The sequence below is a fragment of the Phocoena sinus genome, chromosome 6, assembly GCF_008692025.1.
Source record: "Phocoena sinus isolate mPhoSin1 chromosome 6, mPhoSin1.pri, whole genome shotgun sequence".
Lineage (NCBI taxonomy): Eukaryota > Metazoa > Chordata > Mammalia > Artiodactyla > Phocoenidae > Phocoena > Phocoena sinus.
In genome coordinates this window covers 33,074,236-33,099,641 of record NC_045768.1, presented here as the reverse complement: position 1 = coordinate 33,099,641, position 25,406 = coordinate 33,074,236, and the positions used below count along the sequence as shown (strand labels likewise).

The window sequence follows — 25,406 nt, the reverse complement described above, 5'->3', positions numbered from 1 at the left end:
TGTATCTACCAGATTAGAAAATGAAACGTTGCCATAACTGTTGAACGACCCTCTGTGTCCCTTCCCTGTATCTTTCTCTCTCAATCTCAACCACTATTCTGAATTTTGTCTTTATCATATGAATGTATCCTGAAAAATATATGATTTACTTATGTATGTCATTTAACTTTATATAAATGGGTACATGGCCTGTTTATCCTCACTCCTCCTGCACATCCTCCACATACACAGACACTGCCCTGCTCACAGTAGGTGCTTGGACTAGCCTGGCCCTAGCGTGACCAAGAAAGCCTCTGTCTGTTCACCATGCTCTCCAAAGAATTGAAGAAGTCTGCTCAGAGATTGGAGTTGGGTTCTGGCTAAGAAAAACCGTAGAACAAAACATCCCAGGGCATCCAGCTGTGTCACATGCCCATACTGCCACTCCAGGGGAGTCCCTTGTAGTCCCAAATCTGATCTATTCAGGGGGATAGTCCCAGTGGACTGTCTCATTACTTGAAGCTGGAGTCCCACTTTGGAGCTCAAAAGTGTCTTCTCTCAAGGCTTTTTCTGAGTCACAAGTGGCAAGTACCACCCCTTAATGACCTTGTACCCTCTATTAACCCAACTTCCACTTCCTTACACATTTCCCTCTTAAATTCCTGGAGAATTTATGACACATTTTAACAACCATTTAAACAATGGAAGCAGTTTCTGCAAACCTTAAGAGTGGAACTTTTCAAACTGTGGGCCATGAACCATTAGTGAGTTGTGAAGTCAGTCTACTGGGCTCAGACCAGGATTTTTAAAAATTGACATAAAATTGAGCATTACCTGGTCAAGAAGCTAGGATTACAAAATATCAGCATGCGTTCCCGGTAGCAAGCGGTAAATATTATCTTGTAAAAGTTCGCAGAGGGATCACCTTGTGGTTTGGATGGGCTCTAGGTGTTTGAGCGTCCATGACTGACCTTAACAATTACCGTAATCCCAGCCAGTTGCCATATGGTTGGTTCAGGGATGGACAGTAATCCTCGGCCTCAGCCAGTTAGGATGTGTCACTTCCTGGCCACAGTGGGGGGGACACACGTCCCAATTAATCCAAGGATCTGTCTCTTAGGGAATCCAACCAAATCCTTTGACGGGCCTGGAAATTTCACAGATAAATACTTTGGAGATGCCAATCTGGTCTGAAACACAAAAGGGCTATTCACTGTTCACCCCACCTCCATCCCAGGTCAAAATTTGCTGGGGAGGGAGGAGAGACCAAGAGCAAACAAATAAGACACAGGGTAGGGCTTCCCTGGTGGCGCAGTGGTTGAGAGTCTGCCTGCCGATGCAGGGGACACGGGTTCGAGCCCTGGTCTGGGAAGATCCCACATGCCGCGGAGCAACTGTGCCCGTGAGCCACAACTGCTGAGCCTGCGTGTCTGGAGCCTGTGCTCCGCAACAGGAGAGGCCACGATAGTGAGAGGCCCGCGCACCACGATGAAGTGTGGCCCCCACTTGCCGCAACTGGAGAAAGCTCTCGCACAGAAACGAAGACCCAACACAGCCAAAAATAAATAAATACTAATTAAAAATGAAAAAAAAAAAAAAAAAAAAAAAAAGACACAGGGTAATTTCCAAGTTACATCATCAGTAACCTACTTATAAAAGTCATGGTTTTGCTGCCCTAAAGAGAGCTTTGTAGGCAGCCACAGGTCCATCTCAAGCTCCAGGTAACCCCAAGGAGTACTTTACATTCTGGAATTAAATATATAAAAATATATTATATACTGGATACTTAGGAGGCTGAATTCCTAGGGAAACAGGGGTTTGGGAATCAGCTGCATGCCCATGCCAGGGGTGGGTGGCAGGCAGGGGAGCATTTGAGGTTGTCCAGGAAGAACTGTTAAGTTGAGTCCAAGTGAGAAGATGTGGGACAGACCCCAGGGAGAGCAATAATGCTTGGGGATGGACAGAGAGAAGAGCGGTAAGAGAGAAGGCCGCCACCACCACACTTGTACTGTTGCATCGTGGTGACACAAACAGGAGCAAATTGTCCCTCCTGCCATCTCTGGCAGCCTGCCAAGACCTGGTCCCCATTTGCCTGTCAGATTCCCAAGGCTTTTGGGATAGAGAACTGGGTAGCGGGAGAAGTGGAAGGAGGAGGCTACTGGATATACGTTAGAATGGATAGAGGGCCTCCCGGAAAGAAGGAAGGGCCTGGGGTGGCACAGGATACACTGTGAGATTTCAGTGTAATCCTTCTGGTGCCATTAACAGTTTTTCTTTTCAGTAAAAACTTATATGACTTTTTTGCGTGTGTGGGGAAGTCAGACCATTGTTTCTTTTGATGAAACATTATGATAAAGGGGGCTAGGAGGTGGTCCAGCTCTACTGGAGTTATGACACTACAATAGGTATTAATCATGTGTAGCCATCTCCCTCCCTATACTATGAGTTCCTAGAAGGAAAAAAGAGCTAGGCTAAAAGGAGGTGACCTACCTATGTTTGAGAAGGAAAGAACAGTTGAGTGGAAAGATCTTATGCTGAAGTCTCGCCCCTCCAGGGATACCCGCCCTTCCCCCACTCAACTCTACCCATAAGGACTAGGAGAGAGAAAGCAGTGCGTCCAGGAGACCTAACCCCCTACTGGCTTTTGGTTGGAATTGGGAGGAAGAAACCCACCTCAGAAATACTATGGAGTCATGCATAAAAGGAACTCTCAAATAGAGTGTGGAATAGAACCTTCCAGAAGCTGAGACACAGATCCTATAAGCTTGGTGGATTTACAGCATTTTCTTCTTTCATTTCCTTTAGCGTCACAGTTAAATTCCTTTGGAAAGTACCACGCTGTCTCAACTATCTTAACGGAAATGAGGAAGGAGTCTGAGTTACAGTCTGGAGTCTGAAGGAGGAGTCAAGAACTGTCCTCTGGGACACTGGGTGTGAGACCCCGGGGGTGGAGTTAGCCATGCTAGCATGCTCTGTCCCCACCTGAGCAGCGCTCATCCAACACTCAGCTCTCCAAAATCTCTTCGAAAAATATGTCCTAGCTTTTGCTTTTGACTCACACGAGATGCTTCCCAGAACCTGGCTCCTGCAGCCATGTGCCTCATCCCTCAGCTCAGCTGTGGAGCCATGAAGACACTGGGGCTCCTCAAGAAACAGCCCCTCCTTCCCTTTTTCTCAGAACTCTGAAGGTGGCCAGGGCCCTGGGAATGCCACGCGGCCTGGTTCTGATGGGCTCACACAAGAGAAACAGCACTTGCCCTGGTGTGATTAGTCTGCAGATCCTCCCTCGTGGCTCTTGTTTGGTCCAGCAAGTTCGGTCCAGCTGACTGTTGGTGCTGACTGGGGATGTAGGGACCCTCAGCCTCTTGGGGACAAAGTCCAGGGAGCATGTAGAGGAGTCAAAAACACAAGGGACCAGGAGGGCCTCCATGCCAGGTGAAGGGGGATCCGTTTTGAGCTGGAGTCCTGAGATTTAGGATGTGGAGTGACTGAAGCCTGGGGACGGGTTGGTGGAAGGCGGATGGTAATGCTTCGCCTTGGGAGCACTCACGTTTCCCCTGAAAGATGGGGGCAGAGGCCTGCAACCAACAGTCGTGGGGCTTTGTCTGCACAGCATCCCTTCTGCTAATAGGAACCTGGTGAGAATTCCTTTGGGAAATGACTCCTGCCCAACCACCGGTGCCTTATGTGTCTGGCAGGGTTGCCAAACCCAACGGCCCATCCATCCTGATCTCCACCACAGGAAAGGGCAAGTGGCAAGGGCACCAATCACCATGCCCCGAGACCCTGGCTTCACTGTCTGGCACAAAGCAGTGGTTCTCCACATAAGGCAGTATTGCACCCCACAGCCCTGGCCTTGGAAAGGGAGGGGTGTGCAGTTTGGTGGTTGTTGTCACAGTGACTGGGGAGCACTTTGGCATCTAGTGACTAGGGGTCCTAAACATTAGCAACTCCCGGGACAGTGCTCCATAACAAAGAATTGTCCTATCGAAAGGCTAGTAGCCTCTCTGTTGAGAAACCCTGACCCAAATGATGGGCACCTGACCCCAGCTGGGCCATTCAGAGTCTATCCCTGGGATTTCTTTTTTTTTTTTTGGCGGTACCCAGGCCTCTCACTGTTGTGGCCTCTCCCGTCGCGGAGCACAGTCTCTGGACACGCAGGCTCAGCGGCCGTGGCTCAAGGACCCAGCCGCTCCGCGGCATGTGGGATCTTCCTGGACTGGGGCACGAACCTGCGTCCCCTGCATCGGCAGGCGGAATCTCAACCACTTTGCCACCAGGGAAGCCCCTATCCCTGGGATTTTGTTTCAGAACGTCTGGCAGGAGAAGGTGGTGCTCATCCCCTCTACCCCAATACTTGCAAGAGTATGTCTGGAGGAGAGAATGAGGACCAGGCAGAGAAAAGGCTGAGATGAGAGATGGAGAAAAAGAGAGCTTGAGAGCTAATGACATCATCTGCCCTTGTTCTTTTCTGGTATTTCAGGCAAGTTTTTCTTCTTTTGTTTTTTGCTTAATGCTTTTGAGTTGGCTTTCTCTTGTAAACCAAAGAATCTCCACTAGAAGAGGCTTTAGGAGGCAATGTTGCTCCTCCCTGGCCACAGGTGTAGGGGATCCAGATTTTAGAAAGCAGCTTTAACTCTCTCTCTAGTCTTCCCAAGCATCCCTCCATACTTTCCACAGATAAGGAAACAGATCCAGAGAAGGGTCAAAAAGCAATACATCAAGTCTTCTGCCTCAGAGCTCGGAAAAGAACAGAACAGCCTACTCTTATTTAATGAGATCAAATCTAAGCTCCGGCTATTGAGTTGGGGGTGCGATTATGTCTTTAACGTGCCATTTGGCATTCAGGGGAATGCTGAGAGACACCAAGGGGAGGTTCACCAGGAAATTTCAACCTGGTTGGGGCCAGCATGGCTGCTTGGATCCTGTTGGTCTGGCTTAAAAAGTGGCATATTCAGATGGAACTGGAAACACGGGGTACCCAAACTAAAGGGCAGGGAATTTCAAGCCCACTAAGGCTCACCCTCCTTCATCCTAGTTTTTCCAGTTCAGGTAACTTAACAGGTCTGTAGGTTCTGCCATTTCCTTTGCAAAAGACCTTCAGGAGAGAGTCGGCATCCCTCTTGGGCCCAGAGAATTTTTAGAGGTTGCTTGTGGCCAAGATACTATAATTAGATGAATGGGATCCTTTGCCCTTGCCCTATAGGTTGGAAGGAGTTGTAGGGCTGGTGCTTGCTGACTTGGGTGGAGGCTGCCCTGGGGGCTGTGGGCCACCTGCTTGCCTGTAAGTGCAAACTTCCATCCCGACCTGTTGGGAGATCTGATCCGTTGGAATATCCACTCTCCACTCTGCCCCCTACCTTCCCACTCCCCGCCTCCCCACCCATTGCACAAACTTAAAAGTCACCGTCTGTTTTTTCTGGCACTAAAATAGTCTTCATTGCTATTGGTATCGAAGGGAATTCAAACAAAAGCTATTGGCAATACAGTACAAGAGAAATTCAGCTTCTGGTGTTATCTCCCCTTCTCCAACTGCGAGAACACGCTCACAGGCTGTCGTTCCTCCTCCCTCTTTCAAGCTGATGTCTCCAAATGCTTGGGTTACTTTAGGAAATTTTTGTAAGTGGTTTTTGAATTTGTTTTCACTTGAACTTTTGTTACAAATGCCCAACTTTAAACACACCAGAGACAGGGATTTATCCTCTACTGTTGCTGCTTTGGAGGAATTTGTTGAGGTTTCTTCATGTATGATTCAGTTTTGTAAATATCCCATCGATACTGAAAAACAGAAGTACTCTGCATTTTGCACAAGTGACCTTGTGTGTGTTGGTGAGGGTGGGGTGGGGGGGGAGTGTGAGCGCTTACTCAGCCTTGGTATTTATCCTTGATTGTTTTTTGACTGCTTGATCTGCCACTTAGAGTTGTATTAAGCTCTCCCCAGTGCTGCTGTGTTTCTGTTGAATTCTCTCATGAAATGTGGGTGCTGTTTTGGGGATGTATAGTTCTAAATGTGCAAGTGAATTTGGATGTGTGTGTGTCTGTGTGCGTGTGTGTGTGTAAAATTAAACTTGTGCAGATCTCCTACAAAGAGGCCACGTGGTTATGTGCCTCTACTTTTGTGCCTATACTGTGTGCCTATACTTTTTAAGAACGTGTGGTTAAAGGGAAATTTGATCCAAGGGGAAGGGGTAGGGGCAACCTATTGAAAACCCTCAATTTGTCTTGCCCACACGGAATCTTCCTGGCTGACCAGGGGGAAAAGCTGGGCTCTCTCTGAGACAATGTAACTGGGTAGGGCAGACCAACCCAGAGGAAGGGTAAGCGACCTTAGTGAGGCACTGAGTCTAGTCAGGGCAGGCGGCAACTGAGGGAAGAGTGATACATGACCACGTGCAGACAGTCCACTCTGGAGATTCTAACAAGGAGCAAGACGCTTCCGCAGACGAAGAGAGAGCAGCAATGGGTACTTGAAAAGCGGAGGCAACCACATTAGGAGGTCCGTCTGCATGGAGCAAACACTCATCCACTGAGCTCGGTTTTGGCCAGAGATTCCAGTCTTGAAAAGGGGGTGATAAAAAGGAGTCTGGGCCAGATGGAGGATGTAGGCAACACAGGTGACCAGTGCAGCAGCCTAGACTTGAGAACAAGGCAGAACCTAGTTATCAGCCCACTGGAGGCCGAGTCCCGGAGAGGGAGGCCGGGACTGCTTCACGTCCAGCTGTCTGAGGGCAGGACTGGTGCAAACAGAGCCACAGTCTGCAGCTTGGGACTGTTTCTCGGGGCCAGAGAGAAGACGGCTCCAGCCTGCTAGCCCCCAGCCCTAACTCACAGGGGCCAGGAGATTGGCATTACTTTTTGGCTCTCTTATGGGGTAAGGAGGGTGGTCAGGCCCAGAAGATGTGTCTCTGGGGAAAGAGGAAAGCAGGAAGGAGAGCTTAATGTACCTGTATCTGTCTTTGCAGATCAAGCAGTCAAAATGAGCAAAGGTAAACTACCAGGATTAGATATACACACACACACACACTCACAAATTCACGTGAGCAGAAAGAGTCCACTTCTGTTTTCCAGTATCTGTGGGACGTTTACTGAATTAATATAAATAAATAAATAAGTTCTTCAAAGCAGAGAAACTTTCCACAGAGCAATCCTTTGTCGGTAGTGTGTTTAAAATTAGACTTTCATAACAAAAGTCCAAGTGAAAACAAAACAATAAAAAACAAAAACAAAAACATTTTCTTAAAAGTAACCCAAGCATTTGGGGAAACCAGCTTGAGAGGCGAGTGGGGAGAGACAGACTGTGAGTATGTTTTTAATGTTTGAGAAGGGGTAGAGACACTGCCAGAAGCAGGGTTTTTCACATACTTATTGCAAAACAGCTTTTGTTTGAACCCCTGTGAGACCTATAAAAGTTACAACTGCATTCTGCTCTAACAGAAAACTGGATAGCGATTTTCAAGATGTCTGCAGGATGTTAGGTAGTAGGAGTTCCATTCCTGATAACTGGTGGATTGACCCTTCCAAGGAAAAAATTTTAAATGCAAAGGCGATATATCTTCCTAAATGCATTTATGAGCTGGCAAGAAAGTAAGAGAGTCTCAGGCAAAAATCCTAAGTGAGTACTACGTGAAAGAAGGACTGCGCTGGCTGTGGCTCTGAGGGCATTGATTGAACCATGTGGACTTGAGCTTCTGTTGTCGGGCCTCACAGAGGACAGAGAATCATGAAGTACAGAGGCCAGGGCCATCCAAGGCCCCTAGACACCTCGTCCGTAAAGGTGAGACCCCCAAATGTCTACACTCCCAGTTTGTGTAAACCGGAAATAGCTACTAACCCCATCAACCACCAGGGGGTTGCAAGACCCTAGGTGCTAAGCAAAAAAAGGGAAATTAATGTCATTACGGAGCCTGTGGGACCACAATCTGCCCCTCATGTAGTCTGAGGCCCAAGTTCATATTACCTGTGTGTTCTAAACAGTAAACAACAAACAACCCACGCCCCCCAAACTCAAGCCAATAATTTGTTAGGTTAATCTGAGACTGGTAGTGGTACAGGTGGAAAGAACTAGTGCAAATCCTTGATAGAGGAACCTACCTTTATCTCAGACCTTAAAGAATTTCCACAAATAAAATCTCAAGGAAATGCACAGCTTTCAATAAAAAGGAACCATCCTTACACAGAGGCACTGTAAATGAGACAACAGACAGAAGAAATAGACCCACAAGAATTCAAATACTGGAAATATCATACACAAACAAAAGTAGGAAATAACTATGATTGCTATATTGTTTTTTTAAAAAGAACAAATTGAAAAACAAGGAGAGATAAGGAAAGATCAAGCAGATTTGGAAAAGGTCCAAATATGACTTTTACAAATGAAAAATCAAATAATTAAAGTGAAAACTTAATGGAAATGACAAACGATTAGAAAATGAAATTTAAAAATTAATTACAAGGAATTCCCTAGTGGTCCGGTGTTTAGAGCTCTGTGCTTTCATTGCCTAAGGCCGGGGTTCAATCCCTGGTCCGGGAAATAAGATCCCACAAGCTGTGTGGTATGGCCCCCCAGCCCCCCAAAAATTAATTAATTAATTCCACTTACAATAATGTACAAACTTACCTAGAAATAAATTTAACAAATGTTACAAAAGGCTTGTACCAATAAAAACTACAAAACATTGTTGAGAGGAATTAAAGACTTGAATAGATGGAGAAATATACCATGCTCACAAATTAGAATAATCAATATTATAAAGATGTACATTCTCCCAAAATTGAGTTATAGATTCAATGCAATTCCAATAAAAATTCTAGCAGGCTTTTTTGTAGATATTGACAAACTATCATTAAAATTTACCTGGAACTGTAAAGGTCTTAGAATGGGCAAAACGACATTGAAGAAGAACAAAGTTGGGGGGCTAACTCTACATGATTTTAAGACTTACCATAAAGTGCAGTAATCAAAACAGTGATATTGGCATTAAGACAGACAAATAAACCAATGTAAAAGAAAAGAGGATCCAGAAACAAACCCACAACCAAATGATTTTTGACGAAGGTACCAGTGTAGTTTTATGAGAAAAGAACATTTTTTTCAAGTCATGAATCGACCGAATGTCAGTATGGAAAATATTGAACCTTGATTCATACCTCACCTCTTACACAAGAGTTAATTCAAGATGGCTCAAAGACTTAAATGTAAAAGCTAAAACTATAAAGCATCTAGAAGAACGTATAGGAGAATATCTTTGTGATTGAACGTAGGCAAATATTTTCTGGACAGAACACAAAAAGAACTAACTATAAAAGAAAAAGTTTAAAATTACTGCTCTTTGAGGATAACAATAAAATAACAGTCAGAGTGAAACTATTTACCATACACACATCTGACAAAGGACTCATATCCGGATTATATAGATAACGCCTATAAATTATTAATAAAAGACTTGGGTGAAAGACTTGGACAGACACATCATAAAAGATGATACGCAAATGAGTAACAAACACAGATGCTCAGCAGAGAGCAGCGCTCAGCGAGCCTGCAGCTGCTAGAATTTGCAAGGCAAGAGTTCAGGAGAGAAAGGAGCTATGTAGGATGTTTAGAAAGCTGCATAGGGGGTCTGTTTGAGTCTGTGGTTGAATATTCATCTACGCACACAGGGAAGGAAACCCCACAAAGCCAGCAATAACAACTTTAGAGGAAAGAAAAATTACTGAGATGCTATAATGTTCTCAGGTAATTCTGAGCTCAGACCAGGTCAGGAATCATTTGAGCTCTCTCCAGCCAGAGTAGAGACACTTTGTTGAATGTATAGAGCATTTAACAGAGATCCCAGAAAGGCCGTACCTTACAAGTGAGGAAAAATTAGTCTTAGATTAATGACTACTTCGGACTTGTCCTAAAGGAGTTTTAAAATAAGCCTCAAAAGAATCAAATTAATCTGCAAGTAACCTAGCTCACTGTCAGAAAAATTTCAAGATTCTTTAAAGGAATACAAGAAAATCAAGCATGTCACACCCTAAAATTTGCAATGTCTGGCATCCAATAAAAAAAAGTCACTAGAAATACGAAGCAGTAGGAAAATGTGAGCCCAAAATATCAGTAAACAGAAACAGACCCAGAAACAACAGAGATGATGGAGTTATCTGACAAGTACATACATTAAAACGGCTAGTATAGCTATGCTTCATATGCTTAGGGATGTAAAGAAATATGTGGATGTAATGAGAGGAGAAATAGAAGATTTTTTAAAGAACCAAATGAAGCGTCTAGAGATGAAAAATTCAACAAAATAAAGCATCCAGATATGGAGCGACAGGACTCATTCATTGCTGGTAGAGATGCAGAATGGTACAGCCACTTTGGAAGATAGTTTGGCAATTGCTTACAAAACTAAACATACTTTCATCATATGATCCAACAATCATGCTCTTTGGTATTTACCCAAATGAGTTGAAAACTTATGTCCACACAAAAACCTGCACACAGATGTTTATAGCAGTTTTATCCATAGTTGCCAAAGCTTGGAAGTAACCAAGACATCCTTCAGTAGGTGAATGCATAAATAAACTGTAGTAAGCCTATAGAGTGGAATATTATTCAGTGCCAGAAAGAAATTAACTATCAAGCTATGAAAAGATATGGGGGAAAGTTAAATGCGTATTACTAAGTGGAGGAAGCAGACCTTAAAAGACTACATATTGTATGATTCTGACTATATGACATTCTGGAAAAGGCAAAGCTATGGAAACAGTAAAAAATCAGTAGTTGCCAAGTGATGGGGGAGAGAGGGAGGAGTAGGCCAAGCACAGAGGATTGATACTATTTCAATACTCTGTATGATACTATAATGGTGGATACATGTCATTATACATTTGTCAAAACTTATAAAATATTCAATACCAAGAGTGAATTCTAATGTAAACTATGGACTCTGGGTGAGAATGATGTGTCATTGTAGGTTCACTGATTGTAATTAATGTACCACTCTGATGGGGGATATTGATAGTGGAGGAGGTTATGCACGGAGAGGGCAGGAAATACATGGGAACTCTATGTAATTTTTGCTCAGTTTTGCTGTGAACCTAGAAAATAGGTATTCTTATTTATTATTTATACTTTATTTATAAAATATAAAGTCTATTGAAAAAGCAGAGAGAAAAGACAGATTACCTACAAAGGAGAAATCAACTAATATCTGATTTCATAAAAACAACAGTGGAAGCCAGAGACAGTGGGATGATGTCTTCAATTGTTGAGAGAAAACAATTGTCACCCTACAGTTCTATATCCAGTGAAAACACTGTCCCATAATAAGGATTAAATATAGACATTTCAGTCAAACAAAACTAAAATTGTTTGCCACTAGTTAACTCTCACTAAAAGGAATTCAAAAGGATATACTTCAGGCAGAATGAAGGTGATTTGAGATGGAAAGTCTAGAGGTAAAAAGAATGAAGATCAGAAAAAGTGGTAAAAAGTGTTTTCAAAAATGGCCACACTTATTCCCCTCTTGGTCTCCACGCCCTTTTGCAATGTGATTTTGCAGATCCTTTTATCAAGAGAGGGAGTCTATTTCCCCACCCTTTGAATCTGGGCTCAGCTCAATTCATGCCAAACCAATGGGATGTGGCAGAAGTTATGTTGTGCCAGTTGTAAACTTCCATTCACTATTTTGGACCCCTGAACTGTCATGTTAACAAGTTCAGACTAGCTTGCTAGGATTAAAAACCATGTAGAAAAGCTGACCGAGACTATTATAGGTCTGTTCAGCATCAAGCTGATCTGCCACCCGACAGCAGATTCATATGGGAGCTCAGCTGAGATGAGCTTAAATTTGCCTAGACCAGAAAAACTGTCCAGCCTACCCACAGTCTTGTGAGAAATAATACATGGTTACTATTCTAAGCCACTAAGTTTTGAGGTGATTTGTTATTCAGTTAGGAGCACCAAGAGTTAGCAACAGATAATAATGGTATAAATTGATAATGTCTTGTGGGTTAAAAAATAAGATAGAAATAAAATATACAGCAATAGATAGATAGCATATGACTAGAGTTGAAGTGTTCTAGGGTAAAAAGAAAAGATGTTTATTTTTCTCATATAATAAGAACTCCAGGCATAAGCATTTCAGAGCTGGTTCAGTTGCTTAAGGAATTTATCAAGGACCCAGACTGTCTCCATTTTTCTCTCTGTTATTATTAGCTACGGCCATCATCCTTATGTTCACAAGATGGCTGCTGCACCTCCAGTCATTGCAGCTGTGTTCCAGGCAGAAAGAGGGTGAGAATGTGATACGTCTGTCTCTTCTTTATGAGGAAAACAATATCTTTCCCAGAAGCTCTACCTGGTAGACCTCTGATTATATTTCATTGGCCAGAAATCTGCCACATGGCGATATCGAGGTGCCAGAAGCCTGGGAAATTTTTAGTTAAGTGAACTGCTTTGCCAAAGAAAATGAGGATTCTGTTATAAAGTGAATGTAGCAGTGGATGTAGATTAGGCAACTAGCAGTCTCTGCTCTCTACTTAAGAGAAAACATCTTCCTTGAGGGAATAATGCAAAATGAAAAGCAAAGCAAACAATGTACTTAGCATAGAGATGGAGAGGTAGCATTGTGCAGGGGACAGGGCACTAGAGTGAGAGTCTCCTAGTCCTGGCTCAGAAGCTGACTTGCTGGGGGACGGTACCTCATTTTCTTCCCCTTTAAATCACGACGTTGGAGTAAACAAACTATACATTTTTGAGGGCCTATAGAGACTGTGAAGGGAATTAACGTTTATGATAGATTCTTCACGTGCAAGAGCACATTTAGACCTTACAACAAATATATGAGTGTCATTATCCCAGTTTACACCGGGGATGTGAAATCTCAGAGAGATCAAGTAGGGTGCACAGATCTCACATCTAGTAAATGGCAGAGCCAGAATTCCAACTAGGGCCTGCAGACCTCCAAAGCCAGAGGCTTCCTTCGATTGCTCATTCGTTTCCAAAAGGTGAAATAAGCACATGCATTTTTATTTACTGAGTTTTTTTTTTTTTTTTTTTTGCGGTACGCGGGCCTCTCACTGTAGCGGCCTCTCCCGTTGCGGAGCACAGGCTCCGGACGCGCAGGCTCAGCGGCCATGGCTCACGGGCCCAGCCGCTCCACGGCATGTGGGATCCTCCCGGACCGGGGCACGAACCCGCGTCCCCTGCATCGGCAGGCGGACTCCCAACCACTGCGCCACCAGGGAAGCCCTATTTACTGAGTTTTAAGGTCACACTTCCTAAACGAAGTGTCTTTTAAAGCATGACCTGGTGACACTTCCCCTGGGGGTGTTTATTACATACACAGACTCCTGGACCTCCTTCAGATGAACTGGAGCAGACTCTCTAGGGCTGACACCAGGAATCTGCGTTTTAAAAAGCTCCCCTAGAGACCTCCCCGGTGGCATGGCACAGTGGTTAAGAATCCGCCTGCCAATGCAGGGGACACGGGTTAGAGCCTTGATCCGGGAAGATCCCACATGCCGCAGAGCAACTAAGCCCGTGCGCCACAACTACTGAGCCTACTCGCCACAGCTACTGAAGCCTGCGTGTCTAGAGCCTGTGCTCCACAACAAGAGAAGGCACAGCAATGAGAAGCCCACGCACCATAACAAAGAGTAGCCCCCGCTCCCGCAGCTAGAGGAAGCCCGCATGCAGCAATGAAGAACCAGTGCAGCCAAAAAATAAATAAATGAATAAAAATTTAAAAATTAAAAAATTAAAAGCTCCCCTAGTAATTTGGAGACATTTTAAATTGGAGAACCATGATTATAAACGTATATTGTATTGCTCCATTCTAATGTAGTTTATTTATAGATCAGTGGCTCATGGAAATTTCCTCCAAATATCAGGAAAATAAAATTTAAAAATAGTCTGTTTCTCCTTCCTGTTCCTTAGTTTCCTAATGAATATGCTCAATTCCATGGAAATGTGAAGAACCTGGAAGTATGTCATAGAAGATATCTGATTAGTTGAGGCTCTGTAAGGCAAAGGCATGGATTACTGTGAATGTGAACGCTGACTAGAATCACACAAAGCTGCAGGGGATGGGCAAAGGAAATGACGTTACTAAATATTTACTATGTTCCAGACACTGTTCAGACACATTATGTCATTTAAGGGGTCTAAGACATGTGATTCGATCCCTTTTATTTATAAATGGGGCAGGTACTATTATATTTCCATTTTAGAGATGAAGAACTTAATGATGAGAGAAGAACAATCACTTGTCTGAGATGAATCATTCATTCATTAACTCATTCACACAATATCTCTTGAGGGCTTATCTTAAGCAAGATATTGAGACCAGAGCAGCAAAAAAAAGCAGTCCACAGACCTCAGGTGTCACAAGGCCCTGACCTACCCACCAGGTCTCCACTGAAGAAACCAGAACTGAGAAAGCAGATTGGGGCTGAAGCCTGGCAGAAACAGGCTCCCTGGGCTTGGACTGCCTGCTGCACGGAGCAAGAAGAAAGCTTCCTGCTGGTGGTCTCAGGCAGCCCTAGAGAGCAGGTGGTAACCTTGGTTCCAGCAGTAGCTGCATCCCTGGTTAGGTGGTTCAGTGTATGTATACCAGACCCTTACTTGCCCAGAGGAGAGGAGCAGGTGAGGGGTCCGATGAGAGAGAGCCTAGAAGTAGAATTTGAAAGGGAAGAAGGGGAGCCCCCAAATCTGAACATATCCTCTCACTAACCTTGGGAGATAGATATTATTTCCATTTTATAGATGAAGAAATGGAGGCGCAGAAAGGTTAACTGACTTTCTCAAGTAAATGTTCAAGCCAGAAGGGGAATAGTGCCCGTCTCAGACCTCAGCTCCAACACCTTCACCATGCCCCTTTAATGCTCAGGAGGGAGGTCTTCACAGGGTTGTAAAATGCTCACCAAGTAGTGCTAAAGTAATTTACAAAGCGATACTAGAGGCTGGTTCTGATTCCTGTTACTAAGGTTTTTTTTAACTCCAAGTTCAAATCGCATAGAAAATAAAATTTTCTCCCTAAAAGGTTCTGTGGAAAATGTTCTCTGTTCTATGTAACAGCCTCCTCATCTGTGTTTGTGTCTGAAGAGAGGACTAGTCTGACAGGAAGAGTGATAAATCTGGAGCTTGTTTTGGCGTCCCGGAGGAAAGGTGGGTGGAGCGTCTCACAGTAAATTAGGAATTCAGAATGAAAACGTAGCCGAGTTTATTTGGGTTTCTAGTGACACCTCAGAATTATTGTGCAGGCGTGTCAAAGGCGGCTCAAAGTAATGACTGCTCCTCCTCCGCTCTCGGGATGCTGCGTGCTAAGAAGGGGGAATGCCTCTCCTTTGGGGATGAGGGTGGGAACCTTCCCTTTCCCACCTGAATCAGGAAGGGGCAAGGGAAAGGATTGTGGTTTGGAGTCCAGTCTGGCTCTGCTGAGTTCCGGAGAGGGGCGGGAGGCAGTTCGGGGGCGTGTCTGAGCTCGGGATTTGAGGTCTGAGGCCAGGATTTGGAGACTTGCTTCAGAATTTTTTTGGGGGGGTATCTAGGTTTGGGGGTGGACGCTGACAGTGGGAGGAAACAGGAGACTGGGTCGTGTCTGAAAGGCACTGAGGTAGGATCTTGGGGCGGGGGCGTTGAAAGTTGAGGCGAGGATCTGGGGAGTGGAAGTTGAAGCCTGCCTGAAGGTACTAAGGATCTGGGTGAATGTGTCGGGTATTGATGGTGCAGGGCTGTGAATGGGAATCAGGCTCAGTACCAGATCTTAGGTGAGAAGTAAAGAGGCTAGAAGAAAAGAGCGTCGAGCAGCCACAGCCTTTTCCTAAAGCGACTCACACCCAGACACACCCATCGTCCCAGACACACCCAGTGCCCTCGGTGGCTGAAGGCAAGGCAGTACCGGGGCCGGCTAGACCCTGCTCCCACCGGGCCTTCTCCGAACTCCCAGCGGCTTCCACAGCTGCAGGGGTCTGGCGGGTCCCCCCAGCGGGGAGTCTGAGGGCGTGGCCAGCGGCCAGGCGCCCGCGGCTCTGGATTGGCTGCCCAGAGGGCCCGTAGGCGGGGCTCTGGGTTGGGTCCCGCTCGGCTGTTCGCAGACGGCGGGGAGGCGGGGCCGGCGGGAGCCCGGCAGCCAATGGACGCGCAGCCCCGGAGCAGTTACAAAGGGCCGAAGCGAGGCCGCCGCGGCGGCGGGGGAGGTGGGGCGAGGCGAGGTTTGCTGAGGCGAGGCGGCTGCCGGGCCGGGCCGGGCCACAGGCGGTGGCGGCGGGACCATGGAGGCGGCGGCCGCTGCTCCGCGTCCCCGGCTGCTCCTCCTCGTGCTGGCGGCGGCGGCAACGCTGGTCCCGGAAGTGACGGGTGAGCGGCGGCGCGACGGGACTGGCGGGCGGCTTCGGGGCGCGCGGACCGGGCCCGGCCTCTGGCTCGCTCCTTCTCTTTCTCAAACATGGCGCGGGGCCGGGGGCGCAGGTGGCGGCGCCTGGGCCGGGGCCGGGCTTTCCTGCTCGGGCCGCCGCCACGCTAGCCGCGGGTGGGGAGCGGAGGCGGGGCTAGGGCCTGGGTCCGAGCGCGGGTGGACTTGCCCGGCAGCCCGCGGCCGCCCCGGCTGCCGGCTCTCCGGGGGAAGTGGCGTCGGGTGAAGCCGTCCGGGGTCGGGGGCTGCCCTCTGGGGAGCGAGTGGGCGCGGGCCGACGGCCGGAGGGTGTGAGGCTGGCCGGGACCGGCAGAGCTGGGACTGCTCCCCATTCCCCTCGGGGCGCTGTGTGGCGTTGTCCCGGGCACCGCACCCCTAACGAGTAGGTGCTCCAGACTCCGGGGTCCCGGGAGGGATTGGGGTCCGAGGAGGCTTCCAGGGCGGGGTGTGAGCTCTGAGCCTCCAGGGCCTCCCCTAGCAGTGGGAGGGGGGGATGTGTGGCAGAGACCCCCGGGTCAGCAGGGCCGCCCTGGCCTTTGGCGCCGGCCTGACCCCGCCGAGAGGGGCCGCTTCTCCAGCCAGGGGTGGCTTTGGAAGGGGAGCTACTGTGAAGCTTTGTGTGAGGACAAGGAGGCACTAACCTGTGCGGAGTGCTGCTTCTTTCGTGCTTCTGGGGAAGTGTTGAAGTGAATCCAGTAACCAGAGGCTACAGATTGTTTTCGTAGTACAAACTTGAACGTTTGCTCACTCTGCGGGGGTTTGGAATGTTTGAATGGAAATGACTCTGAATTGATCAAACGCTTTTATTTCCTCGAAGGAACATCGCTAGAGATGTTCCATTTCTTGAGTGACAGTAGTTTGAATCAGTCGTCTGTGTAGCTGGTTTTCGAGGGAATGTTTCCTGCGTTTTCCAAAATGTTAAATTAGGATGGGGTATGCGGTCGTCACCTACCTCGCGGAAGGAGAAGTGAAAAACTTTGTTAGCATCCAAGTAGAAACTGAAATATAGAGCCTTAGTGTAAGCAACTAAGATAAAGTGAAAGTACGTTTCTGTGTCTGTAATTGAACACAAATGTTTTTAAAACAAAAAATTCAAGACTTAGGGTGCCAATTATTATTAATAGCTACTGTCTTTTAAGAGCTTACTATGATGTAGATGCATAAAGTACACCAAAGTACATTATCTAATCCTCACAACTAAACCCTTAGGGCTATGTGGCATTTGCCCCATTTTATTTATTTATGTCTGTGTTGGTTCTTCGTTTCTGTGCGAGGGCTTTCTCTAGTTGCGGCGAGCGGGGGCCCACTCTTCATCGCGGTGCGCGGGCCTCTCACTGTCGCGACCTCTCTTGTTGTGGAGCACAAGCTCCAGACGCGCAGGCTCAGTAGTTGTGGCTCACGGGCCTAGTTGCTCCGCGGCATGTGGGATCTTCCCAGACCAGGGCTCGAACCCGGTCCGCTGCATTGGCAGACAGATTCTCAACCACTGCGCCACCAGGGAAGCCCTGCCCCATTTTATAGATGAGAAAACTGAGGTGTGGAGAGGCTAAGTACTCAATTGTTAAGAGCTGGAGTTAGTACACTGAGGGTTCAGTGTTTCCAAAACCTATACACCTTAATATATACACCTCACTGTCTGGCATAGCCCATTTTTCTTTTTTAGTCCTCTAATAGTGATCTTTATTATTCACTTTTAGATTTTTGTCCTCACAATTAGAAAAACAGGTTGGCTTCTTTCTGACTCCTAGTACATTCTTTTTTTCTGGCCCTGCCACGTAGTGGTATCTAAATTCCCCAACCAGGGATCGAACCCGTGCCCCCTGCAGTGGAAGTGCCAAACCCTACCCACTCCTAGTACATTCTTGGAGTCCCTACACACTGGGCCTACATTAGAGGAAACAATGGAGTTTTGACATTGGCCTGAGAAGGGGGACAAGATAAATGTGTGGACAGGTGGGAGAATCAATATAGTTATGCATCAAGCATAAGAAACATTTCCACACCACTATTAACTCAAATAGCATAGTTCATTCTTCTCCACCTAGCTTAGCACACAAAGTGTTCGTGTATTCAAGCATCAGTATTGGACTTAATAGATGTACAGAGTATTGCTCAGTCCATGCCCTGGAGGAGCTTACAGACTACCCTGGCATGCCTACAATACAAAGCCAATCCAGGAGCTATTATTATGCTTAAGTCTAGACTACCTCAATTGGTCTGCCTGTTCTCCTTGATTATGTTGATGTTTCCATTCATCCTTTCATATATTCTGAAGAAGCGCAAATGCTTTTTAAAATTTATAATTTGACTTCCTTTTTAAGAGTTTGCAGTTGTTCCTTATTGTCTCGGCATCAGTTTTGTATTTCTCTGCCCAGCTTCTGCTCTCTCCAACATAGATTTCTCTAGGGAAATTGGTTCCTTGTCCGTGGTACACAGTTTAGTACCACTATGTCTACATATATATCCTGTGTGAGAATGCTTCCTTTCTGCCATTTCATAACTTTTTCTTTCAAAACATGCCTAAAACCCAACTCTTATTTACATTAATGCCTCTTGAATGTTTTGTCCTTTCTTCATATGCAGCCATCAGTTTAGTTCTGCCTGTTATCCCTCAAATCCATTTGCTTTCCAGAGTTTCTCTCACCTAGGCTTTTTTATAGGCTGCTGCCAAGCTAATCTTCCTCAGCCATCCCCACAAAGGGTTTACAGAGATTTCCCATTTGTATTCAGTGCTTAGAGCAGTACTTGAGGCTTATGATTAGGGCCGTCTCTGTGTATCCAACCAGAGATCTCACATCCCACTACTGCAAACCCTCGATTCCAGCGTTTTCTGTTTTTCCACCCACTCCTGACTTTTCAGCCTTTTCACTACATATTTAATTTTGCCCCTTTTGGGAGTGTGAGGAGAGAAGTTCTCAGTCCTGACTTCCTATACTGCTTTAGTTTGTGAACTCTTTATTTCCCTGAACTGTATAGAACTTACACTTTGTGTTGTCTATTTCTACCATGTTGCACTGTTACTTAAAAATACTCTCGAATGTGTTATAAGTACCCAGAGGGCAAGGATCATGCCTTCTATTTCTTTTATGGTCTCAGAACCTAGCACTATGTTTTATATTCTGTTCCACTTAAATGCTTGTTGTTTAAATTAATTCTGTTTGACTTGAGTATTCCTTTAGTGTTTATACTGTTAATAAGTACAGTTTATACAATATTAATTGAGAATTCTGTGTACAATCAGGAAAAGTCATGTGATGTGGTAAAAGAAGCAGTTGGTTATTAGATTTGGTTATTAGCCCCAACTTCTAGATATGCAGAAAATGGGGATGATACCTACTTTGTCTAGTTTATGAGATTGTGAAGATCAAATGAGAAAATTGTATTGGCATTTGAGGTTGCTATTTTGTATTGTTATTAATAGGAGGGCTGATGTTCAACCAGCAATTCCCACTGGGCCACGTGTGTTTTGATTGGTTAGACATTCTTTCTGATTGGTTGGTACCACTGGGGTGCTAGTTGTTAATACTTTTAATATCACCCCTGCAGAGAGGCATCAGTATTCAAAGAGGGAAGTGAGTATTCTAGACTGAAGTGACTGGGGGAGGCTTCCTGGACACTTTAGGACTTAAACTGACTTTGAAGGGTGGCTAGAATTCAGTTGGGCAGAGAGGGGGATTTGATGAGTGTTAAGCTCTCTCTTTGTAAGCTGTGTCCCCCAGCTCCCCTAGGGCAGGAAGCAAAAGCTTCTATTGTCTGGCTGGCAAGTTACTCTTTATAGAGTTAATTTCCTTATTCTGAAATGTGGGGTTTGGATATATTAACCACTGTTATTTTTTCCCAAATTCTAAAAATTCTCTAATATGTGACTGGAAACAGAAAGTTAATCTAAGTGGGATGAGTAAGGGAGAGTAATATAATGGGATGCCTACCAGGGCTAGGCATTCAAATGTTGAAAGTCATAAATCACTGAGTTTACAGATGGAAAAGCATAACTCTAGAGGTTAGGTGAATTTCTCAGGGTTGGGCAGAACCAGGACAGGAACTTTGACTTTTCTGATTCTAGATCTTGTGTCCTATATGGCAGTTTAAAATGTGAAGGATTTGGAGGGGGGGAGGAACAGAGTTAATGGAGTGACTTACCTAAGTGAAGTTACCTTGAATTTCACAGAGCTTAAGAAAAGTGAGTTCTGAAAGTGGGAGGGAGGGGGAATAATTATAGGTTATAAAGTCCTCAATAGAAGGTCAGTACCTTTTTTATACTGCTGAAAAAAGGGCCTGGTGTAGTGCTTTTTTTTTTTTTTTTGCGGTACGCGGGCCTCTCACTGTTATGGCCTCTCCCATTGCGGAGCACAGGCTCCAGATGCGCAGGCTCAGCGACCGTGGCTCACGGGCCCAGCCGCTCTGCGGCATGTGGGATCCTCCTGGACTGGGGCACGAACCCGCGTCCCCTGCATCGGCAGGTAGACTCTCAACCACGCAGGGAAGCCCGTGTAGTGCTTATTGATTGAGAAAAGTAGGCTTTAGTAGTTTGGAAATTTTGGTTTAATTGAAGTGGGATGTAATCGAAAGGCCTTGTAGCACATGGTTAGGTTTAGAATTTTAGATGATCTACTTTGTTGTTGAAATTAAATGGGGAGGAACTTCCCTGGTGGCACAGGGGTTAAGAATCCACCTGCCAATGCAGGGGACACGGGTTCGAGCCCTGGTCCGGGAGGATCCCACATGCCGTGGAGCAACTAAGCCCGTGCACCACAACTACTGAGTCTGTGCTCTAGAGCCCATGAGCCACAACTACTGAAGCCCATGCTCCTCAACAAGAGAAGCCACCTCAATGAGAAGCCCTTGCACCGCAACGAAGAGTAGACTCTGCTCACAGCAACTAGAGAAAGCCCTGGCACAGCAACGAAGACCCAACACAGCCAAAAATAAATAAATTAATTAAAAAAAAGAAATTAAATGGGGAACGAACATGTTCAAAATAATGAAGAAGGAGATAAATCTTGTTCCTGTGGTGAAGGATGCTCCTGTGAAGACTTTTGTTGACAGCTTCTCCTAGGCCTAATCGAAACAGTTGCCTGAACTCAATGCTGTTCTTCAGTACAGTTGTATTGTATCAGATATGTTCATGTCTAATGAAGTGGGTTTTGAAAATGCCAGGATCCTATGGATGGCCCTTTTGATATGAGAACATGTCTTTTCAAACCACAGAATCCCCTGCACATGTCAAAAAACCTCATGCCTTTTGCTGTTCTTTCTTGGTCATGGCTTGCATAATGCAACTTTTTCTGAACAGATGGATGCTGGTTTGATACCATGTGATTGGGTCACATCTTCGCTTCCTGGTTCTGGAATTGACAGCAGATGCTGGCATGTTTCTCAGGAATTTTCATGTCCTGTTACATAGAACTGGCTGAAAAAAACTTTTGGAATCTTCTCAAAATTTATAGTCTGTCTTGACCCAGCCTAACTGCAATACTTAGGATAATATTTAATGCATTACTTAATGTAATTTTCTCAATATCAAATCTAAGCAGTTTCCATAAACATTAAGATTTGCTGCTACGCTGAATTAGATCCAGGTTTAGCTGTACAGTTTTAGTCCAAAACTGCAAGTAAGTTTCTTATGGTTACCCTTTTTACATGTGAACTTAACGATTGATTGACTTGTAGGCTTCTTGCCTTAGACACTTTCTCAAACACTAGGTAGAGTAAGTCTGATTGGTTTTATGGGTCAAATTTTATAGATCAGATCTGGCCTTTTGTAAAGCTGCTTTTTCATTTTGGCAATCTGAGAGCAATATACATTATACAGAATGATTTATAACAAAAATATTATGACTTGCAGGATGTACACACAGGTTGCTTTGACATTTCTGTGAAGGTTCAGTGGTCCTTGCATCATTTTATCAATCTGTAAGGAATATATTTTAAGAATGTGCTAGGAATTCTACCTGCCTTGTCTCATTTAATTCGCATAACCAGCCTTGGATGATAGTTGTGTAATAGTACAAAAGCTTCTTACTTTTGTACCAGTTAATTTCCAAAAGACTCTCTCTTTTTTTTAAAAAAAAAATAAATAAATAAATTAATTAATTTTTTTGCGGTACGCGGGCCTATCACTGTTGTGGCCTCTCCCGTTGCGGAGCACAGGCTCCGGACGCGCAGGCTCAGCGGCCATGGCTCACGGGCCCAGCCAGTCTGCGGCATGTGGGATCTTCACAGACCAGGGCACGAACCCGTGTCCCCTGCATCGGCAGGCGGACTCTCAACCACTGCGCCACCAGGGAAGCCCTGTCGTTCATATTTTAATCATAAATACATTTGTAAAAGGAAGACACTGCTTCAGATGGAACAGATAGTGACTAACAGTAGTCCAACCACTGAGACTCAAATGATTGTGCATTACCATTAACTCCATCAGCCTGGGTAGGCAGAGTTGTCAGGATTTTGCTCAGATTGGAACTTAGTTTGTTCCTATGAAAGTTTGTAAATAGAAGAGCTTCTGTGTTTCCATTTTACAGACCAGGAAACTGAGGTCATGATGTTAATGAATGGTGGAGCCTGTGTTTAACCTTTGCAGAGTGTGTACTCTTTCCTCTACATCATGCTGCTTTCATACACAGTAAATATCTTATAATGCTCATTTTGTCAGGAAGGTTTTCTTCCTTCCTTCCTCCCTCCCTCCCTTCTTTCCTTCCTTCCTTCCTCTTTCCTTCACCATGAGAATATGCTTCAGCTTGTCTTTATTACAGTTTGCATCTTTGCAACTGCAGCTTACTCAGATGCTTGCAGTCTTTCTTTGACGTTATATTTTTAGGTAATTCGAATCTCTCCAATGATTCTAATGATGGTTGATCCCTCACTATTTGTGTTGATTTATATTCATAGCAGACTCTTTGCTTCTCAAATTAACATAGGCACATACCTGAAAATTTGAATCAGAGAAGAGAAAAAAGCTATCATTGTCCATCGTTAACATTTTGGCTTATTCTATCCCCTTTGCATTTTTTTGTATAATATAATCATTCTTTAATCATTCTGTCTCAATAGTTTATCAAAGCTAATAAATATGTTTTTAAGATGGCAGAGCTTTGGCTTGTAGAAGAAATAGCTCATTTAATCTTAGCAAATATTTAGTAATGGTCAACTCAGTGGGAGGTATAGAAAAAGACCCACACTTGCTTTCAAGGAGTATGATGCTGGGGAAATATGTATACAGATTCAGTAATAGCAACCACAGGGATTGCTCTCTAGAGGTGATAGGACTTGATCTTGTGCCTTGCAGAATAGGTAGGGTTTAGAGAGCATGAGGGGCAGAGGGAAAGTACTACTAGGTAGGGGAGGATGATGTGAGTGAAGAGGGAGCATGCTAAGTTTAAAAATTTTAAGGGGAGGAATGGAAGTTCATGATTTAAAGGGTGGGCTCAGAGAATTATGAACCTTGAAAATCAGGAAAAAGAATGTTTAACTGTACCACAGAGGAAATGGAGTAGGGTGGCTACCTAGGAGTTTTTGGAGTAGGTATGATGGCCTTGGGAATGGAGTGAATGGGTGGCTCTGTGACATTTTAAAGAAATAGGAGGAGCTGGTAGTCATGCCTTTGCATGGCTGTTGCCTTGCCTGCAGGCTCTTGGCTTCCTCCCTCACCTCTTCTATGTCTTTGCTCACATGTTACCTTTTTCTCAAAGAGGCTTACCCTGACCACCCTTTTGTAATTGTCATTACCTTGCTTTGCTTTTTCTTTCTTTTCTTTTTTTTTTTTTGCGGTACACGGGCCTCTCCCATTGCAGAGCACAGGCTCCGGACGCACAGGCTCAGCAGCCATTGCTCACGGGCCCAGCCGCTCTGCGGCACGTGGGATCTTCCCAGACCGGGGCACGAACCCGTGTCCCCTGCATCAGCAGGCTGACTCTCAACCACTGCGCCACCAGGGAAGCCCTGCTTTTTCTTTTTTTAACACTACCTTCTGAAATACAGTATTTACTTATCATATTTACTTATTTACTATGTTTATTGTTTCTCTCTAACTACTAGGATATAAGCTTCATGAAAGTGTATATCTTTGTTTTGTTAATCAGTGTATCTAAAGTGCAAAGAAAGTGCCTGGTGCATTGTAGGCACTCAGTAAATATTTGTTCAATGGCAGTCAGTGGCTCTTAACTGTAAAAAGGTGGAGTACAAAAGTTAAGAAGGACTCCATGAAGTAAAAAAAGAATGACTCCAGGATTTTTATACCTATATAATGCCTTTAACTAGTAAGGAATTTGGTGAGAGAAAGATAGAAGGGAAGTGAATTCTGATTTGAGCATGTTGAGTTTGAGGTGAAAGTAGGATAGGCAAGTGAAATGGTTCAGTAGGCAGCAACAATATAAGACTGGAACATGGTTGGAATGGGAGAGGACCTTAGGCAGAGAAATGATCAGCATTTCCTTCCACCCGATTCTTTTGGATTCTCATGCCCCACAAACCACATTAAGTGGAGTATTTATTTTGATCCTGAATTCCTGGCTTAGATGTGGAGCCTTGCTCAGTTCACTGTTAGATTCTTCACTCCCGGTTGCAGGTCCATGTTTTGTTACCCACCCCCACCCCCCCCCAAGCCAAAGAAGTATATATTCAGAATCATTTGTGAACTTCTGGTTCTACTGAAATTGGCCTTTAGGCTATGCTGCTTTCTCTGCAGTAATATGACTGACTTCCTGGGAATCTGCTCTGGTTCCTGGCTGAGGTACAAGACAGGGAGTTTCTTGTTTGAGGCCTGCATTTACTCCACTGGCTTCACGTCACCGTTGTGACGTTAATAGGTGTTACCTTACTGTCTCTTGGAGCTTCCTGATGGCAATATTGTTAAACGCTTTTCATGCTACTGTTTTTCTCTGTGAACCAAACACTGGTGCACTTGTACATATCTCTAGACCATCTTTATTTTTCTCTTTGGATTGATCTTATTTGTTTTCCTTCCAATTTTGAAGGCATTTAAATCATGTGACTTGGTTGCCAGAAATGTAATAAAATCTTTATGGGAAC

The 25,406-nt window shown here is 45.0% G+C and overlaps 1 protein-coding gene across 4 annotated transcripts in view; it reads left to right on the top strand.

Moving 5' to 3' along the window:
• Nucleotides 1-16,146: 16,146 nt before the first annotated feature.
• Nucleotides 16,147-25,406, top strand: part of TGFBR1 (transforming growth factor beta receptor 1) — a 74,448-nt gene continuing 65,188 nt past the window's right edge. Inside the window, exon 1 of one of the 4 annotated variants that reach the window (XM_032635857.1) lies at nt 16,147-16,324. In XM_032635857.1, coding sequence (XP_032491748.1) covers nt 16,240-16,324 — 85 coding nt within the window. In that variant the 5' untranslated portion in view covers nt 16,147-16,239. Of the gene's footprint in view, nt 16,325-16,524; nt 16,762-25,406 lie in introns of those variants that run through there. The other 3 variants (XM_032635858.1, XM_032635859.1, XM_032635860.1) reach the window with 3 other exon arrangements.